We start from the raw sequence: 19,490 nt of genomic DNA, 5'->3' as shown, positions 1-19,490 counted from the left end.
ATGACAACGTAGGGCACCGGAAAATCCACAGAATCACCTGCTTTATGAGAGTCCCAATACGCTGAGACTAAAGATATTCCTTAAATAACTCGCAGGTCACCTTCTGTATTCTAAATATCGTTATTATACGATCACAATCAATACAATTTATATAAAGGATTAGCAATTTTGGTTGCAGAAGATAATGAAGATAAAGTTTGTTCCATCTGTAGAATGAAGTTTGTGCATCAATTATATAAATTTATTTTCAACATTTTAAATCACGTTATCATTTAAATATAATTAAAAAATCTCTTTGAACCTAACTATTACCTAAGTAGTAAAGGATGTCGTCGAGTTGTATTTCGCCAAGTTTTTTCTTCACCGAATTGTCTTTTCGCCGAGTTGTCTTTTCGCCGAGTTGACTGTCACCCAGTTGCCACTGAACCTAATTTAGCATCTGCTTGACAGCAAAAACACAAATAATTTCTTTTTTGAAATAATTGTAAATATATTTAGGCAGCAAGGGATTCATGTCACTTCAAGAAGAGGGAGCATTCTCACAATCAGTCTGTTACTGCATAGTCAGAATAGTCAAACTATTAAAGGGTAGAGGTCTGTTTTATAACCAAATGGATTTACATCACAGTGTCAATCAATACATGCATTTAATCTGGTTGGTTCATCAGTTTATACCCAAATGACATATAAAATAAAAGTCAATCTTATTATTTTTCTGGTTCTTCTTATACCTTTTGAGATGAGCTACCACCCTTGAACTTTCTATGCCTATAAAAATTGTCCATTCTTGGTTGTGTAGGACATCTGCTGACTTGTTAGTCATCTCTTAGTCATCCTTCCGTACATTTTGTATATTACTTCAAAATCTGCAGGGGTTCCGAGGCCACAAGACTACCCAGCCCTCTCTAGGCATTCTACCTAACATAAGTTTTCTCAATCAGTCCTCATGGTTTTCAGGCTTCACGTGGAAGAATTTGATCCCAGAACTGGCTATAGTCGCTTCTGAGTGTAATTTACCAGCACGCCGGAGCTGATCAGTTTGTGCCGTACATTCGTTGAGCAGCCTGCTCATAACCACTGGTGCCCCCCAGCAGTACTGCAGCATCACTGTCCCTGGCATTCAGCTGCTGCACTAGATAAGCCTGCAAGCGTCAGCGTTGGCCTCTGTGTGTTTGCATGCAGCCAGTTCAGGAGCAGTTGGCTCGGTGATTTACTGAATTTCATCAATGGCGTCAGTTGCACCTTGAACATATAATAATAGATTGTTCCAGTTGTTTTTTTTATATTTTTTACAGTTCACTGACAGTGTGTAAAATGATCAGTGTTTAATTGTGATGCTCTTTGCATGAAAAAAAATGTGTTCCATTAAAATTTCACTTTTTCTTGGTGAATTGTGACATTTCCTTAAAAAGTGCAGCAAAAAAGTATTTGGCGTCCAGGGGTGCATTAATCCCCCAGGTACGTGGCAGTTTAAGGGTTAAAAGGTCTTTTTTTTTTTTTGCTTAGTAATGGTTTGGGCAGCCAATTAGCTTTCACTGACCCTCAGTGGAGAATTGTCACTGTTCTGAAGTCTGTGTGGATTTAGATTTCCTAATGTAGTTTATTCATTTTCTTGTTGTTTTGTAGCTTACCTCTCGGTGCCAACCTTCATTTCAGAGTGCTGTACAAACATAGATGGCATTGACTGTCTAGCTGTGCTTGGAGACCCTCATAGCTTGAGTACTCAGCCACTTAGATAAGGTAACATAAGATTCTGACACTGCATTTGGTGTAAGGCTGGAACCAACCCAGGACATGATCCCAGTACACTACAGGGTAAAATCATGCACACCCCTATATTCACACAGGGCCAGTACAGAACTTCTCATTCACTTAGCAGAAGTTTTCAGCATTGCTGAAGCCTGCTTGGCACAAAAGAACATGTCCAGGTTAGCTGTCAGTCTGTCGTTTTCCAACCCGCTATATCCTAACACAGGGGTCTGCTGGAGCCAATCCCAGCCAGCACAGGGCACAAGGCAAGAACAAATCCCGGGCAGGGCACACACACACACCAAGCACACATCAGGGACATTTAAGATCACCAATGCACCTAACCTACATGTCTTTGGACTGTCGGAGGAAACCCACACAGACACGGGGAGAACATGCAAACTCCACGCAGGGAGGACCTGGGAAGCGAACCCGGGTCTCCTAACTGTGAGGCAGCAGCGTTACCACTGTGCCACCGTGCTGCCCGGTTTGTTGTTACGTTATGTTATTTTCTAATCCGCCTAATCAGACCAGGGGTCACAGGTGGTCCTGGAGCCAAACCCAGCTAGCACAGGGTGCAAGGCACCAACAAATCATGGACAGGGTGCCAGTGTATCACAGGGCAAGCTCACACACTAAACACACACTAGGGCCAATTTAGCACAGCCACTTTACCTAACCTGCATATTTTTAAATAGTAGGCAAAAACTGGAGCACCCGGAGAAAACTAACATGGACTTGGGGAGAACATGTAAACTCCATGTAGATAGGACCTGAAACGTGAACCCAGGTCTCCTTGCTGCAATTCAGCAGCACCACCACTGGGCCACCACCGCACCCAGGTGTGTCATATCTTGGGCAGAATTATTTTTGAGTGTGCTCACTTTTCTCTTATCAGTGTAGCCAAGTTCTGTTTTGAGAAGATAACTTGATTTAATATTTTTCCCTCCCTGAAGAGACCATGCATGTCCTTGTGCTTATCGAGCACCCAAACAGAAGGCCTCTACTGGGAGTTTTATCAACATGACAGACTAAACATTGTGACACATTGCTGCATCCTTCACTTAATTCTGAATATTTTAGCAGAGAAGTGCATTTGGCTGCAGCGTCTGAGTCTCAAGTGGAGGGTCCCTGCCGAAATTGATGCTTTGCTGACATTAACATCATCACCTCGGGCCCTCTGGCCCTTTGCCTGTGTTTTGCTGACATCTAGTGGCCGGCCTTTTGGTTTGTTTGGATTATATTTTTTTTCTTTTTCTTTCTTTCTTTCTTTCTTTCTTTCTTTCTTTCTTTCTTATTTTCAACTCATTCATGGCTAATATTTTTTTCCTTTTGTCCCAGGCCTGAATATTTTTCCAAAAAAAAACTCAGTTTATTTTTTTTTTAAAGCACACAAAGCAATGGTATCAAACATACAGTGGTGTGAAAAACTATTTGCCCCCTTCCTGATTTCTTATTCTTTTGCATGTTTGTCACACAAAATGTTTCTGATCATCAAACACATTTAACCATTAGTCAAAAAATATAACACAAGTAAACACAAAATGCAGTTTTTAAATGATGGTTTGTATTATTTAGGGAGAAAAAAGAATCCAAACCTACATGGCCTTGTGTGAAAAAGTAATTGCCCCCTGAACCTAATAACTGGTTGGGCCACCCTTAGCAGCAATAACTGCAATCAAGCGTTTGCGATAACTTGCAATGAGTCTTTTACAGCGCTCTGGAGGAATTTTGGCCCACTCATCTTTGCAGAATTGTTGTAATTCAGCTTTATTTGAGGGTTTTCTAGCATGAACCGCCTTTTTAAGGTCATGCCATAGCATCTCAATTGGATTCAGGTCAGGACTTTGACTAGGCCACTCCAAAGTCTTCATTTTGTTTTTCTTCAGCCATTCAGAGGTGGATTTGCTGCTGTGTTTTGGGTCATTGTCCTGTTGCAGCACCAAGATCGCTTCAGCTTGAGTTGACGAACAGATGGCCAGACCTTCTCCTTCAGGATTTTTTGGTAGACAGTAGAATTCATGGTTCCATCTATCACAGCAAGCCTTCCAGGTCCTGAAGCAGCAAAACAACCCCAGACCATCACACTACCTCCACCATATTTTACTGTTGGTATGATGTTCTTTTCTGAAATGCTGTGTTCCTTTTACGCCAGATGTAACGGGACATTTGCCTTCCAAAAAGTTCAACTTTTGTCTCATCAGTCCACAAGGTATTTTCTCAAAAGTCTTCGCAATCATTGAGATGTTTCTTAGCACAATTGAGATGACTCTAATGTTCTTTTTGCTTAACAGTGGTTTGCGTCCTGGAAATCTGCCATGCAGGCCGTTTTTGACCAGTCTCTTTCTTATGATGGAGTCGTGAACACTGACCTTAACTGAGGCAAGTGAGGCCTGCAGTTCTTAAGACGTTGTCCTGGGGTCTTTTGTGACCTCTCGGATGAGTCGTCTCTGCGCTCTTGGGGTAATTTTGGTCGGCCGGCCACTCCTGGGAAGGTTCACCACTGTTCCATGTTTTTGCCATTTGTGGATAATGGCTCTCACTGTGGTTCGCTGGAGTCCCAAAGCTTTAGAAATGGCTTTATAACCTTTACCAGACTGAAAGATCTCAATGACTTCTGTTCTCATTTGTTCCTGAATTTCTTTGGATCTTGGCATGATGTCTAGCTTTTGAGGTGCTTTTGGTCTACTTCTCTGTGTCAGGCAGCTCCTATTTAAGTGATTTCTTGATTGAAACAGGTGTGGCAGTAATCAGGCCTGGGGGTGGCTACGGAAATTGAACTCAGGTGTGATACACCACAGTTAGGTTATTTTTGAACAAGGGGGCAATTACTTTTCACACAGGGCCATGTAGGTTTGGATTTTTTCTCCTAAATAATACAAACCATCATTTAAAAACTGCATTTTGTGTTTACTTGTGTTATATTTGACTAATGGTTAAATGTGTTTGATGATCAGAAACATTTTTTGTGACAAACATGCAAAAGAATAAGAAATCAGGAAGGGGGCAAATAGTTTTTCACACCACTGTAAATCAACATAAAATGCTTTATAATGACAAATGTCACGCTGTTTTATGTTCCACGAGCCCCTATGGTACATAGATTCATATACTTATTACCTGCCTTTTTGTCTCATCACTCATTAACTGAAACTGAAACCATCTCTAAGTAGTCGAGAGGCTGGTAATCCGTAGTGTCCACTAGCACGTCGTGTCATTTGATGACGTCCAGTTGCCAGGTTGCCTCCCATGGCTCTATGTCTGTGTAGTCCTCCCAGGGCGAACGTTATCATACACGTGTGTGATCAGCGCTACGATCAGCTGGGGACTGGTCAGCTGATGCAGGTACGCTTTATTACCAAAAGTACTTGGACACCTGCCTTTACACACACATGGACTTTAATGACATCCCATAGGCTTTAATATGAGTCGGCCCACCCTGTGCAGTTCTAACAGCTTCAGCTCCTCTGGTAAGCCTTTCCACAAGGTGTACGAGTGTGTTGATGGGAATGTCTGACCAGGAGAGCATTTGTGAGGTCAGGCACTGATGTTGAATGAGAAGGTCTGGCTCGCTCTCAGTCTCCACTGTAATTCATCCCAAAGGTGTTCTGTCGGGTTGAGGTCGGTCAGGGCTCTCTCTGTACAGGCCAGTCAAGTTCCTCCACACCAAACTCGCTCCTCCATTTCTTTATAGACCTTGCTTTGTGCTCTGGTGTGTGTGCAGTCATGTTGCCATCCCCCAAACTGGTCCCAACATGAAATTGTCCAAAATGGCCTCGTATGCTGAAGCATTAAGAATTCCTTTCACTGGAACTAAGGGGCCAAGGCCAACCCCTCATCATAATCCCCCCTCCACCAAACTGTACACTTGGCACACAGCAGTCAGGCGAGTCCCGTTCTCCTGGCCAGACTTGCCTATCGGATTGCGTGATTCGACACTCCAGAGGACACGTCTGCACTGCTCCAGAGTCCAGTGGCGGGCGGTGGGCTTCACACCACTGCATTTGACGCTTTGCATTGCACTTGGTGACGTCAGGCTTGGCTGCAGCTGCTCGGCCATGGAGGCCCATTCATTCCATGAAGCTCTCTCTTTCTACGCTGCACTGTTCTTGAGCTTTTGGAGTTCTGTAGCTATGGACTCTGTGGAAAGTTGGTGACTTCTGCCCACCTCAGCATGCACTGTCCCCGCTCTGTGATTTGACGCGGCCTACAACTGTGGCTGACTTGCTGTTGTTTCCAGTTGCTTCCACTTTGTTATAATACCACTAACAGCTGAGAGTGAAATATTTAGTAGCGAGGAAATGTCACAAATTGACTTATGGCACAGGTGGCATCCTCTCACGGTACCAGGCTTGAGTTCACTGAGCTCCTGAGAGTGACCCATTTTGTCAAAAATGATTGTAGAAGCCATCTGCATGCCAAGGGGCTTGATGTTATATACCTGTGGCCATGGAAGTGACATGATTTGGGGGGGGGTCCCAATACTTTTGGCAATATAGTGAACGTTTTTGGTTACAAAAAGTGAGCCACCGCAGAGTAAAGGTTGTGAAACACTGCTGTATCGCATTACTTCGGAACGCTCTGAAGTCACAAAGCTAAATCCAAAACAGATAACGTCTTTTGTTCGCGGGCCAGGGTTTTTCACAGTTTCTCCCTCTTGTGAGGCACATGCTGTATTTAAAAGAATTACTTCTGAATGTTCTGAAATCGCGTCTGTTTTTTGTTCTTTCTTTTTTTTTGTCTGGCATCTCCGTCATGTAAAATATGCCATTCGACTTGTCTGGATGTCTAGTTTTGCAAGATGTCTTGCATTTTGGGGTTCCAACTCCTCATTATCTGTTCCTCTAGACCTGACGAACTCTCATTGTAAGGCCATTTTTGGATCAGATTTTGTGCAGGAAATGACACCCTTTAAGTTAAAGTGCAAACCCATAGGTGTCTTCAGCGAAAAATGATCAGAAGGACTTGAAGTTATGCAAGCCACAATCCCAGGGGTTTACCCCATAATGGAATGTGAGGGGACACAGTTACTGCTTTTTACAAAAGATTGAATACAAAAATTGGAGATTGGAAAAGTAAGCATGTTGTAAGAGCCGTAACGTAAGTGGACCTTTTAATTTAAACAGATGTAGTTTTTGAATTGTAACAGGCCAGATAACTACAATTAAGCTCAAAAATGCATTGCTTTAGTAGTAAATAAATAGGCTCTAATTAAAAACCTGCAGCCACTGCGGCCCTCCAGGACCGTGACTGATGACCTCTGATCTGCCATGTAATTAAATTTTGTCTTTGGTGAATGAAAGTGCTAACAAGCCTTAGAGTTAAATACCAAGTTTCATTATCAGCAAAGACGGAGGTCTAATTGGAAAACTGGCTGGGAAGAAAACCTGTAGCCACTGCGGCCCACCAGGACCGTGATTGAGGACCCCTGTTCTGTGTAATACAACTGACCAGTTCCCTGTTTACACTCCTTAGTGTTAGACGCAAGCGTCACTCAGGCTGTAAAAACAGAGACAAAAGCATTAGTCCCAAGCATCATTCGGGCAATTGTATAGACGCATCTCACGTAAAGTCAAAGTCAAAGTGAACTTTATCGTCATATTGTCAACCATATACAGTCATGGCCGAAATTATCAGCACCCCTGGAATTTTCCCAGAAAATGCACCATTTCTCCCAGAAAATTGTTGCAATTACAAATGTTTTGGCATACACATGTTTATTTCCTTCATGTGCATTGGAACAACACAAAAAAACAGAGGAAAAAAAGCCAAATCTGACATCATGTCACACAGAACTCCAAAAATGGTTCCAGACAAAATTATTGGCACCCTCAACTTAATATTTGGCTGCACGCCCTTTGGAAAAAATAACTGAAATCAAGCGCTTCCTATAACCATCAACAAGCTTGTCACGCCTCTCAACTGGAATTTCTGACCACTCTTCTTTTGCAAACTGCTCAAGGTCTCTCAGATTTGAAGGGCGCTTTCTCCCAACCGCAGTTTTGAGATCTCTCCATTAACGTTCAGTCAGATTTAGATCCGGACTCATTATTGGCCACTTCAGAACTCTCCAGCACTTTGTCTTCAACCATTTCTGGGTGCTTTTGGAGGGTCATTGTCCTGCTGGAACACCAATGACCTCTGACGCAGACCCAGCTTTCTAACACTGGGCCCTAAATTGCACCCCATTATCTTTTGGTAGTCTTCAGATTCCATGATGCCTTGCACACAGTCAAGGCCTCCGGTGCCAGAGGCAGCAAAACATCTCCAAAACATCTTAGAACCTCCACCATGTTTGACTGTAGATACTGTGCTCTGTTCTTCGTAGGCCTCATTCTGTTTTCTGTAAACAGCAGAATGATGAGCTTTACCAAAAAGCTCTACCTTGGTCTCATCTGTACACAAGATGTTCGCCCAGAAGGATTTTGGCTTCCTCAAGTACATTTTGGTAAACTCCAGTCTGGCTTTTTTATGTTTCTGTGTCAGCAGTGGGGTCCTCCTGGCTCTCCTGCCATAGTGTTTCATTTCATTCAGATGTCAACGGATAGATTGAGCTGAGACTGTTGCACCCTGAGTCTGCAGAACAGCTTGAATATGTTTTGAAATTGATTGGGGCTGTTTATCCACCATTCGAACTATCCTTTGTTGAAGTCTTTTATCAATTTTCCTCTTCCGTCCACATCCAGGGAGATTAGTTGCAGTGCCATGTGTTGTGAACTTCTTGATTATGTGGACAAAGGAACATGAAGATCTCTGGAGATGGACTTGTAGCCTTGAGATTGTTGATATTTTTCCACAATTTTTGTCCTCAAGTCCTCAGACAATTCTCTCCTCTTCTTTCTGTTCTCCATGCTTATTGTGTCACACTCAGACACACAACAGAAAGGTTGAGTCAACTTGTCTCCATTTTAACTGGCTTCAGGTGTGATTGCTATATTGCCAGCACCGGTTTCTTGCCACAGGTGAGTCCAAAACGGGCATCATATGCTTGAAATAAAACGATTTACCCAAATTTTTGAAAAGGTGCTAATAATTTTGTCCGGCCCATTTTTGAAGTTCGGTGTGATATGATGTCAGATTTGGCTTCTTTTTTCTCTGTTTTTTTGGGTTGTTCCAATGTACATATAGGAAATAAACGTGTGTATACCAAAACATTTGGAAATGCAACAACTTTCTGGGAGAAATGGTGCATTTTCTGGGAAAATTCCAGGGGTGCCAATAATTTCGGCTGCGACTGTACAAGTATACAGATTGACGAAATCGCGAAGCTCAGTGTAACAACATGAAGTACTCGGGCTGTAAAAGTGCCAACAGCGTTAGTGCTGACAGTTGCTTGGGAAAAAATATAGACGTGTCTTGTGTAAGTGACAGGCTTGAGTGTTACTCGGGCGATGGTGCAGACACATCTTGTCCTCGCTTCATAATGCGTCTCGTAAGAAACATTTTTTTTCAGCAGCCCAGATGATCCAAGCAGTGATGACACTGGAACGGACAATGAAATCGAAAGGGATTCTAATGTATCCGAAAAAAAACGTTTGTCTAAATTGCACATGTGCAGTGTGCTGCTGAAAAGCTGATCAGTCTGGAAAGAGAATCCACAAGGTATCACACTGCTATTGTCCCGTCTGTGATGGTGGATTGTGTATTACACCCTGCTTCGAGATATACCACACAAACAACACATTTTGGCAGTACAGTAAAACCTTGGATTGCGAGTAACTTGGTCTGCGAGTGAAGAATAAAAATAAAATAAATTTTAACTTGACAAACAAACGAGGTCTTGCAATATGAATAGTACATATACGCTTTGTCGACTGAGCATCACATGGGGATTGTGGGTAATCGTCTCCCATTCAAGGTCTCAGTCGGCGTGCCTCACTCGTATAGTCAACATCCGTACGAGCGTATACGGTTTACTATAGCATGGTGACCACGTGTGTGTGCTGCAACGTGTGAGTCCCTGTCATGCACCCCAAAACACGAGGCTGAGTCTCAGTACTTTAGCAAAACCGGCTTTATTCAGCGTGAAACAGGAACAGCGCGGTTATTTATTGTAGCGTTATCTACCGCTCTCCTATACAGAGACACAGCAATCAGGCAGGGCCGCCACCAGGTTAGTGGCTAAGTAATTCTGTGTCCTACATTTATAACGTGCCTTGCATCACCCATTGACGGCGGGCGCTTATAGCATGTCCGTAATCTTTTCTGATTCACATTTACGGCGAACTGCTACAGCGCTGGGAGCCTGCGGTTGCTTTGGGACCCTCTTCCACGTGTTGTCCCGTTGGGGGGAATCCCAAAAGAGTTTAGAAACCTTACAGCGTGTAAAGCATTTTTTTTATTTTGTGTCCAAGTGTAGCGACTCTTCAGTATTTGTAGTTTATATTTTGTACTAGCAAGATACCCATGCTTCGCAGCAGAGAAGTAGCATGTTAAAGAAATAATGACAAAGAAGAGGAAACATTTTAAAAATAACGTAACATGACTGTCAATGTAATTGTTTTGTGAGTGTTATGAGTGTTGTTGTCATCAAGGATTTGATTATCATTATTTCTTTCAATCAGGTTCGTATTTGTAGGATGTGTTGTGTTCAAGTTACATTCCGTGTTTGTCAATCGTTGTAAAGATGACAGGTTTCATTCATCGATTCGTTTCTTACTGCATCAATAAACAGCTCGTCTTCCTCTTTATTTGAGACATCACACACTGCATGCACGGGTTTTTTTTACACTGTCTCCCTTTAGCTGGACATTGACTTCTTCCACCGTGTGCTTTGTTTCCACAGTAGCTGCACTTATGAATATGCTTGTATGTGTCAGACGCTTCATATTTTTTTGCTGCCTTTTCAATTGTGTAATTCGGTTTTTGTTCAGCGCTCTTTGGAACTGTTGCTTTTTGTCTGTGCACTGCGTCAGTTCACGTGAGCCTCTTGGTGTTCTTGTATCGAAGGTTCCCAGCTGTGCTGGTGCCATCTCGTGCGATGTCCACGGCTCTATGGATGTTAGCTAAGACCCGGCACTTAAAAGTTTCTCTCGCAGTTTCGCTGAGTTTGTGCCAAACACCACCCTGACCATCTCATCTTCGTCTGCATAAGCACAGTCCTTCACCTACGAATATTTAGCGGCAGTGTTTCTATTGGATTGTCGCTGACGGACGGCCTTATATGGGCAGGCACTCAATTATGTGGGGGGGGGCGTGACGATGAGGGACGTAACTCCGCCTCACACGGCGACCGAGCTGCGGCTATGGCCAGTATATATGTACATAAGTAGGTTCCAGTTATGACCGTTACACATAAAATTTCGAAATGAAACCTGCTTAACTTTTGTAAGTAAGCTGTAAGGAATGAGCTGCCAAATTTCAGCTTTCTACCTACACGGGAAGTTGGAGAATTAATGATGAGTGAGTGAGTCAGTTAGTCAGTCAGTGAGGGCTTTGCCTTTTATTAGTATAGATTAATCATTTTTATGTAAATATTTGTTGGTTGTGGAACAAATCATCCGAGTTTCCATTATTTCTTATGGGGAAATTCACTTTGATATACGAGTGCTTTGGATTACAAGCACGTTTCTGGAACGAAATATGCTCTCAAACCGAGGTTCCACTGTACATACAGTATAAGCATTACTTTTAACATTACTATTATTTTTCATTATTATTATTATTTGTATCATTATTATACTTTCTACATTTCTGACTTTGCAAGTTTTACAGAAAAACGGTGAGATTTAATGAATATGTCATTTTTCAGGCCAAAAAATGCAACTTTTTTTATGTCTTTTCAAGAAAAAATGTAACGCTAAGGAGGCTACGCCATAACTGTTTTTTTTCATCCTCTTTTTATCAAAATTATTTTTTTTACTACTTGATCTTTTTTTTATCTTCTTAGACAAAAGCAAGAAAGCCCATACTTGCTGTACCTGCATGGAATCAAAACCCAGCATTTCAACAAATATGTGCACCTCAGGTAAAGTTTGTATGCCTTATCTTGTATAGTAATGGGATTAAAGAAGTAAAAAATCACTTTAAAAATGAGCAACTTGAGTTATTATACATAAGAATGTGGAACGTAAGATAACGACAAGATAATGACAAATGATAAGATGATAAGAAATGATGAGATAATGACAAATAAGAGGAGACCATGCAGTCCATCAGCCTCATCCATTTAGGCAGTAAACTCTGATGTCCCAGGATGTCATCCAGGTACGTTTTTAAAGCTATTTAGGCTTCTTCCAGATTCCACCAAATGAGTAGGCAGAAAGACTCGCTTTAAATGTAGGAACTGTAGGGCCACAATAAAGAAACTTCAAGAAAGTACGTTCTGCCAAAGTACCAGGAGAAGAGCAAGTGAACAAGGCAAGGCAAGAGCTCATATCAAAGAAGTTTTAAAAGTGTCCATTTTGCTATTAAACTGTGCAAAATAAATCCATATTCTTCTCAATGTCACAAATATTGTAACACTAATACACTAAATGACAAAAATGTCTGCGGACACTTGACTGCCTATCTATAATTAAGTTAAAAAATACATATACAGTATCCATCCATCCATTTTCTAACCCACTGAATCCAAATACAGGGTCACGGGGGTCTGATGGAGCCAATCCCAGCCAACACAGGGCACAAGGCAGGAACCAATCCTGGGCAGGGTGCCAACCCACCACACATATACAGTATATATAAAATAAAACTACTATATAGATTATTATTACTATTATCTATCTGTCTAGTGCCTTCACTGTCTGTCAATTATAGAATGCCCTTCCTGTTTTTTCTGTCACTTTTATATCTATTATACAGTGATTCCCGATGTATCTGTCTAGCTAGTGCCTGTCACATCTACCTCTAATCTCAATGCCTGCTTGCATGTCTACAGTGTCTGATAATACATGATTTCATTTATTATTTTGACATAAGTTGCTAAGTTAATATATATATATATATATATATATATATATATATATATATATATATACTGTATATATATATATATATATATATATTTTTTAACTTTATATATATTTAACCCTAAAAAAACAACTAATACTGTTATCTGTCCAGTGCCTTCCCTGTCCGCCTATTAAATAGTGCTTTTCCTATCTATCTATCTATCTATCTATCTATCTATCTATCTATCTATCTATCTATCTATCTATCTATCTATCTAGTGACTACTCTGTCTCTGTATTATATACTGTCTTCCCTGTTTTTTTTCTGACAGTTTTATATCTATTATATAGTACCTTTCCTATCTATCTGTCTATTTCGTGCCTTTCACATCTGTTTCTACTCTCACTGCCTGCTTGCCTTCCTGCAGCATCTGTTGATTAATAAACAGGCTGTAGCATTTTTTATTTATTTTTTGACATAGGCCTGAGATATAAACTTTATAAAAAATAAAACTGTAATATACTGCTAATACTGTTATATATCATTCTAGCGTTTTCACTGTCTGTCTTTTATACAGTGAATTCCCTGCCTATCTATGTAGAATATTATTATTATTATTATTATTATTATTATTATTATTATTATTATTATTATTATTATTATTATTATTATGTAGCAGATTCCTAATCTATCTATCTATCTATCTATCTATCTATCTATCTATCTATTATATAGTGCCTTTCACATCTATCTATCTATCTATCTATCTATCTATCTATCTATCTATCTATCTATTATATAGTGCCTTTCACATCTATCTATCTGTTATATAGCACCTTTCACATTAATCTATCTATCTATCTATCTATCTATCTATTATATAGTGCCTTTCACAACTATCTATCTATCTATCTATCTATCTATCTATCTATCTATCTATTATATAGTGCCTTTCACATTTATCTATCTATCTATTACATAGTGCCTTTCACATCTATCTATCTGTTATATAGCACCTTTCACATTAATCTATCTATCTATCTATCTATCTATCTATCTATCTATCTATCTATCTATCTATTATATAGTGCCTTTTATCTATTTTACGGTGCCTTCCCTGTTTATCTATATAGTGACTTCTCTGTCTGTCTGTATATCTCTTACAGAACCTAAACATAAAAACAGTTATAAGGACACTTGTTCATGCTAATTGCACTCTCAATATTTAAAAAATAATATTTTAAAAAGGCATCCCACAGAGTTTTTGAAATTAAAAACTAATAAATATCTCACATGTAATTTAAATCCAGGCTTAAGTCCTTAAAAGAATACAACAAGAAAATGCCACAATTCGCTTGCATGGATAGTTTGTCACTTTTGCTGATGAGCTTTGTCATTTAAGCTAATGTCACATTTCACAATTTCTAGTGGTTGGGAATGTCAGACTTGTCGAGTGCTGTTACTGGTTTTGTCATTGACAAATGAAAATTGCATGGTACGTGAAACACAAGTCATTAGACGGTCTTCATTTACATAATGTTAGCGAGTCGGAGGCAAACATTTTTAACATCCAAATATTAAATTGAAGTGAATTCTGTTTGTGGGGTCTAAAACCTTCATGTTAATTATTCCTCATTGCTGCATTATATGAACGGTACTTCCAGATGAGCACCCATTGGTTGTCAGCTCTAACACAGAAATGGCTGCCCTCGACGATTAACAACATGACTAGCAGGAGTGAGTCGATGGACATGTCACATGAAGTGATTATGGTGAGCATGCCCCTGACTTGCTAAGGTCATGTAAATAACGGCTATGAGTGAAAAAATCCTCTAATGTGGCGTGGACTTGACTTGCTCCCCTGTAGTTCTTGGGTATGTCAGATGTGCCAACTGTAGTTGCTGATCTCGTCGCCTGCACTGTGTTAATTTACACGACTGAAAATTGCTGTTAATGGCATATTTAGTGACCTGGTGACAATCTTTCAGAGCTGTCTTGCTTGATTCTTTTTCTGACAGCCAGTAGTGTGCTGCTGACTCTGAACAGAAGGCTAAAGGGTCAAGCGAGGTCAGCCACAATCTCAGCCCTATCCATCCATCCATCCATTATCCAACCCGCTATATCCTAACAACAGGGTCATGGGGGTCTGCTGGAGCAAATCCCATCCAGCACCGGGCGCCAGGAAGGAAACAAACCCCAGGCAGGGTGCCAGCCCACTGCAGTCTCAGCCTTATGTTTTACTTTTTTTCGATTCTGTGAGATATCAGATAGAAGAGCTTCTCTACTGCTTATGTGGTCCAAAACACCAGCTTTCCTTATTCCTGGGCACTGCATGATATGAATGGTACTTCAGAATGACCGTTCATTGGTTGTCATCTCTCACACACAAAGAACCTACCATCACGACTAAAGACAAACCTGCTTGATTTTGACTCTGGATGAGGCGTAGACTTGTTTTAGTGAATTACCGGGTATGTCAGACCAGACGACTGGCCGTCACGGGGGCCACTAAGATTATGTAAATTAAGACCATAGCTAAAGATCGCTGGTAAAATTGGATCAGGTAACATTGCCTTAAAACAGGGGTTTTGTGCCTTATACGCTCACCTAAAGGATTATTTGGAACACCTGTTCAATTTCTCATTAATACAATTATCTAATCAACCAATCACATGGCAGTTGCTTCAATGCATTTAGGGTGTGGTCCTGGTCAAGACAATCTCCTGAAGTCCACACTGAATGTCAGAATGGCAAAGAAAGGTGATTTAAGCAATTTGGAGCGTGGCATGGTTGTTGGTGCCAGACGGGCCGGTCTGAGTATTTCACAATCTGCTCAGTTACTGGGATTTTCACGCACAACCATTTCTAGGGTTTACAAAGAATGGTGTGAAAAGGGAAAAACATCCAGTATGCGGCAGTCCTGTGGGCGAAAATGCCTTGTTGATGCTAGAGGTCAGAGGAGAATGAATGGGCCGACTGATTCAAGCTGATAGAAGAGCAACTTTGACTGAAATAACCACTTGTTACAACCGAGGTATGCAGCAAAGCATTTGTGAAGCCACAACACGCACAGCCTTGAGGCGGATGGGCTACAACAGCAGAAGACCCCACCGGGTACCACTCATCTCCACTACAAATAGGAAAAAGAGGCTACAATTTGCACGAGCTCACCAAAATTGGACAGTTGAAGACTGGAAAAATGTTGCCTGGTCTGATGAGTCTCGATTTCTGTTGAGACATTCAAATGGTCGAGTCAGAATTTGGCGTAAATAGAATGAGAACATGGATCCATCATGCCTTGTTACCACTGTGCAGGCTGGTGGTGGTGGTGGTGTAATGGTGTGGGGGATGTTTTCTTGGCACACTTTAGGCCCCTTAGTGCCAATTGGGCATCGTTTAAATGCCACAGGCTACCTGAGCATTGTTTCTGACCATGTCCATCCCTTCATGACCACCATGTACCCATCCTCTGATGGCTACTTCCAGCAGGATAATGCACCATGTCACAAAGCTCGAATCATTTCAAATTGGTTTCTTGAACATGACAATGAGTTCACTGTACTAAAATGGCCCCCACAGTCACCAGATCTCAACCCAATAGAGCATCTTTGGGATGTGGTGGAACGGGAGCTTCGTGCCCTGGATGTGCATCCCACAAATCTCCATCAACTGCAAGATGCTATCCTATCAATATGGGCCAACATTTCTAAAGAATGCTTTCAGCACCTTGTTGAATCAATGCCACGTAGAATTAAGGCAGTTCTGAAGGCGAAAGGGGGTCAAACACCATATTAGTATGGTGGTCCTAATAATCCTTTAGGTGAGTGTAGATCGAGCTTTTAGCTATAAAATGAATGGATACGTTGAAATTACAAACATGAAACCAAACGTAGAATCAGCAGAAAGAACTCGGAGCCTAAAAGAAAAAGTGCAAAGTCCCACAGAGAGATTTATTAATGTAGATACAATGCCTTGTAAAAGTATTCATTCCCCTCTGTGTTTGTCCTGTTTTGTTGCATTACAACCTGGAATTCAAATACAATACAATTTATTTTTGTATAGTCCAAAATCACACAAGAAGTGCCACAATGGGCTTTAACAGACCCTGCCTCTTGACAGCCCTCCAGCCTTGACTCTCTAAGAAGACAATGGAAAAACTCCCAAAAAACCCTTGCAGGGGAAAAATGGAAGAAACCTCAGGAAAGGCAGTTCAAAGAGAGACCCCTTTCCAGGTAGGCTGGGAGTGCAGTGGGTGTCAAAAAGAAGGGGGTCAATACAATACACAGAAGAGAACAAATCCTCAATACAGTATCAAAATAAAAAAAAATTAGAAGTACGGAGTAGAATTTAATAGTATATTATATCACATAATGTGATTTGGATTTGTTTAAAGTCCTAGAGACCTCATCCATCAAGCTGCCTCCCCCTATTGGTCATTCCACAGCTGAAACAGTGCTGGGCCAGCCAATCCGATGAACGGACCCCTCTACCCCACGATTCCTGTGATCCTCCATCAGGGATGACTTTACCTTAGGCAGGCAAAACAACTTGGCAGGTGGGCCGTGGCACCAAGTGCCACATTTGAGTACCAAGAAGAGAAACAGAATAGGTGAGGGTTAGTAACAAATTATAACTATCATGTTACTTATGTTTTAGTGCTAATGACTAACAACAGAGATGCAGCCTGTACAGTTAATCAGCAGCTCTAGTCAGGGTGTGCTAAACTGAAGTCGTGAGTCTTCAGCCGGGATTTAAAGTCTGAGACCGAAGGGGCATCTTTTATTGTAGCAGGCAGACCACTCCACAGTTTAGGGGTCTTGTAACTAAAAGCTCGACCTCACACTGTTATTTTATTAATTCTTGGAATCATAAGCAGACTGGCATCTTGAGATCTTAATGTGCACTCAGGTTTGTAAGTCATGATAAGTTCAGACAAGTAAGCCGGACCTCAGCCATTTAATGCTTTATATGTTAAAAGGAGGATTTTGAAATCTGCCCTAAACTTAACCGGGAGCCAGTGTAAGGATTTAAGAACTGGAGTTATGTGTTCGTATTTTCTTGTTCTTGTAATAATTCTTGCAGCAATCTTTGGGGGGCGAGCTCCACTTGAATTACATAACATGTTGTCACGCACGCGCGAGTAGGAGACCGCGGACTGATTCGACCGCACCTGGGAATGTGTTCGCCGGCAGGGAATGGTGGGGTACTAACTTTCTCGCTCTGCTTCCTCATAGGAAAAAAGACCTCCCTCCCTCATAGCCGGGTTTTGACCGCAGTGCGGCACTTCCGCCCTGACGTCACCCTTCCCAGCCACCCTCACGGTCCTTCCCAGCATCCCTCCACTTCCGGCTCCTCCCCAATAAAATGGCCGCGACGCCATGCTTCGGCGTCGCGTTATGAATGTTTATTTTGACTGTATAACAAGACAAACGATTATTATTTTCTGTACAATATACGGGGCTGGCGAACCCCAAAACTTTGTGCTGTCTCCTGTTGCGTGTTTTACAATGTCTATTACTTTACAGGAGCAAAAATATTTTTTATTGCGACACAAACAATCATTAAGACAAATCGAAAACAGAAATCCTGAGTGTACATAAGTATTCACCCCTTTGTAGTGCCCTCTTGTTGAATGTCTCTATTAGTTGAGCACATCTCACCACTGGGACTGCCATCCATTCCTCAAGGTCAGACTGCTCCAGCCCCTTCAAGTTCGGTGGGTTGTGTTGGTGTCCAGTCATCTTCAAGACCTGCCACAGATTCTCCATTGGATTGAGGTTTGGGCTTTGACGAGGACATTCCAAGGCATTTGAAAGTGTCCCTTTAAACCCCTCCAGTTTCGCTTTACCAGCATATTAAGGGTCATTCATTGTCCTGCTGGAAAGATGAACCTTTGTCCCAGTCTCAAATCTCTTGCAGGCTCAAACAGGTCTTCCCCAAGAATTGCCCCGTATTTAGTGCCATCTATGTTTCCTTCAGTCCTCACCAGTTCTCCTGTCCCCAAAAGCATGATGCTGCCACCACCATGCTTCACTATGGGAATGGAGTTCTCGGGGTGATGGGAAGTGTTTGGTTTGCACCACGCATGGTGTTTCCCATCATGGCTAAAAAGTTCAATTTTAGTCTCATCTGACCAGAGGATGTTCTTCTATGGGTTTGGGGAGTCTGGCAGATGGCTACTTGTCTATAAAGTCCCCACTCTGTGAAGTGTACGGCTTATAGTGGTCCTATAGGCAGATTTCCCCATCTCCGCTGTAGATCTCTGCAGCTCCTTCAGTGTTATCTGTGGTGTCTTTGTTGCATCTCTCATAAATGCCCTCCTTGCTTGGTCTGTGAGTTTTGATTGGTGGAGTTTTCTTTCCATGCTTGTCATGGTGCCATATTCTTTCCATTCTGTTATAATGACTTTAATGACGCACCATGGGATATTCAAAGTTTGGGATATTTCTTTATAACCCAACCTGGATCTCTACTTCTGCACAACTTTGTCTCTGGCCTGTTTGGAGTGCTCCGTGGTTTTCATGTTGCTTGCTTAGTGGTTTTGCAGAGTTACGGGGCCTTTCAGAACAGACACCATGCGACTGATCATGTGACACTTTGATGACACACAGGTAGATCCAAATCAACTACTTATGTGACTGCTCAAGTTAATTGGTTAGACAAAATCTTATTCAGGGGTTTCATAGCGAAGGGGATGAATACATATGCACTCACAACTTCTCAGTTTTTCTTTTTTTACTTTCTTGTATATGGAGTATACAATCATTCAAAAATTCGACCTCAAGATTTTGATGAATCTCGACGTTTTAGACCTCCCAGATTACTTTCTTCTAGGGCAGTGGTTCTCA

At 41.5% G+C, this 19,490-nt stretch overlaps 1 protein-coding gene across 3 annotated transcripts in view; it reads left to right on the top strand.

The window, feature by feature from the left end:
* Positions 1-19,490, top strand: part of si:dkey-71h2.2 (low density lipoprotein receptor adapter protein 1) — a 191,705-nt gene that overhangs the window by 101,132 nt on the left and 71,083 nt on the right. For all 3 annotated transcript variants that reach the window (XM_039749477.1, XM_039749474.1, XM_039749475.1), the window contains exon 6: positions 11,639-11,716. In XM_039749477.1, coding sequence (XP_039605411.1) covers positions 11,639-11,716 — 78 coding nt within the window. The remainder of the gene's footprint in view (positions 1-11,638; positions 11,717-19,490) is intronic.

The sequence above is a fragment of the Polypterus senegalus genome, chromosome 3 (genome assembly GCF_016835505.1).
Source record: "Polypterus senegalus isolate Bchr_013 chromosome 3, ASM1683550v1, whole genome shotgun sequence".
Classification (NCBI taxonomy): Eukaryota; Metazoa; Chordata; class Cladistia; order Polypteriformes; family Polypteridae; genus Polypterus; species Polypterus senegalus.
This window is presented reverse-complemented; position numbering and strand designations above follow the sequence as displayed.